This window comes from Acanthamoeba castellanii (genome assembly GCF_000313135.1).
Source record: "Acanthamoeba castellanii str. Neff unplaced genomic scaffold scf7180000083222, whole genome shotgun sequence".
Lineage (NCBI taxonomy): Eukaryota > Discosea > Longamoebia > Acanthamoebidae > Acanthamoeba > Acanthamoeba castellanii.
The window spans coordinates 55,998-56,795 of record NW_004457707.1 but is presented as its reverse complement, the minus strand read 5'-3'; the positions used below and the strand labels follow the sequence as shown (position 1 = coordinate 56,795).

At 56.3% G+C, this 798-nt stretch overlaps 1 protein-coding gene across 1 annotated transcript; it reads right to left on the bottom strand.

Moving 5' to 3' along the window:
• Window positions 1–84: 84 nt before the first annotated feature.
• On the bottom strand, window positions 85–721 carry ACA1_302190 (phosphoglucomutase 2, putative; the record flags this gene model as incomplete). Its single annotated transcript, XM_004356941.1, has 3 exons — window positions 85–198; window positions 274–404; window positions 562–721. Coding segments are annotated over 3 exons (405 nt in total), but the record flags the coding sequence as incomplete, so codon positions are not given.
• Window positions 722–798: the final 77 nt, after the last annotated feature.

Here is a 798-nt window from a genome sequence, read left to right as displayed (position 1 = left end):
AAGTTGACATGGACACCGTGGAATAAGGGGAGTCGGTGGTATGGCGTTAAGAGAGTGGTTGGTGTGTTGGGACAGCAGACGTACCTGCTTCAACAGCGCGTCGACGTCGACGTCCCAAGGCTGGAGGTTCTCCTCGATGCACTTGGCGATGCCCTTGTCATGCGGGGCAACGATCTGACAGCCGTTATCCCAGTACACCTGAGCGCACACGGTCGTTAAAGTGAATCTCCTAACGCGCCGGGCCAACACCATACAGTTCGGTGGTGGTGGTACCTTGTAGCCGTTGTCGTCCTTGGGGTTGTGTGACGCGGTGATCATCACACCCGCTGCGGCCTTCTTCAAAAGCACGGCGTAGGGCACCAGCGGAGTGGCGGCCAGCTTTTCAAACAAGTACACCTTGAACCCTGCACGCGAGTAGTAGCCGCAGCAACACGACCGCTCGGATATTTAAATCAAGCAAGAATGATGAAAACGAAAAGAATGGAGAGATGATTAAATTTGAATATAGAAGTAAATCAAATTAAAAAGCAACGATGTCACGTAAAAAAACAAATCTTGTACCTTTGGAGAGGAGTGCGGCAGCGGTGAGCTGGGCAAAGCGGAGGGAGTGGTGGCGGTGGTCGTGACCGACTACCACGCCCCGCTCCGCAGAGTCAGCAGAGCCGTTGAGGAGGTAGACGGCAAGGCCCTGGGAGGCCTGGGTGACGGTGAGCTCGTCCATGAAGGCGAAACCCGGCACACATCTTGCCTCGCAGCCCTGCCGTGCCGAACGAGATGCGGCCCGCCAGGCGCGAGCGC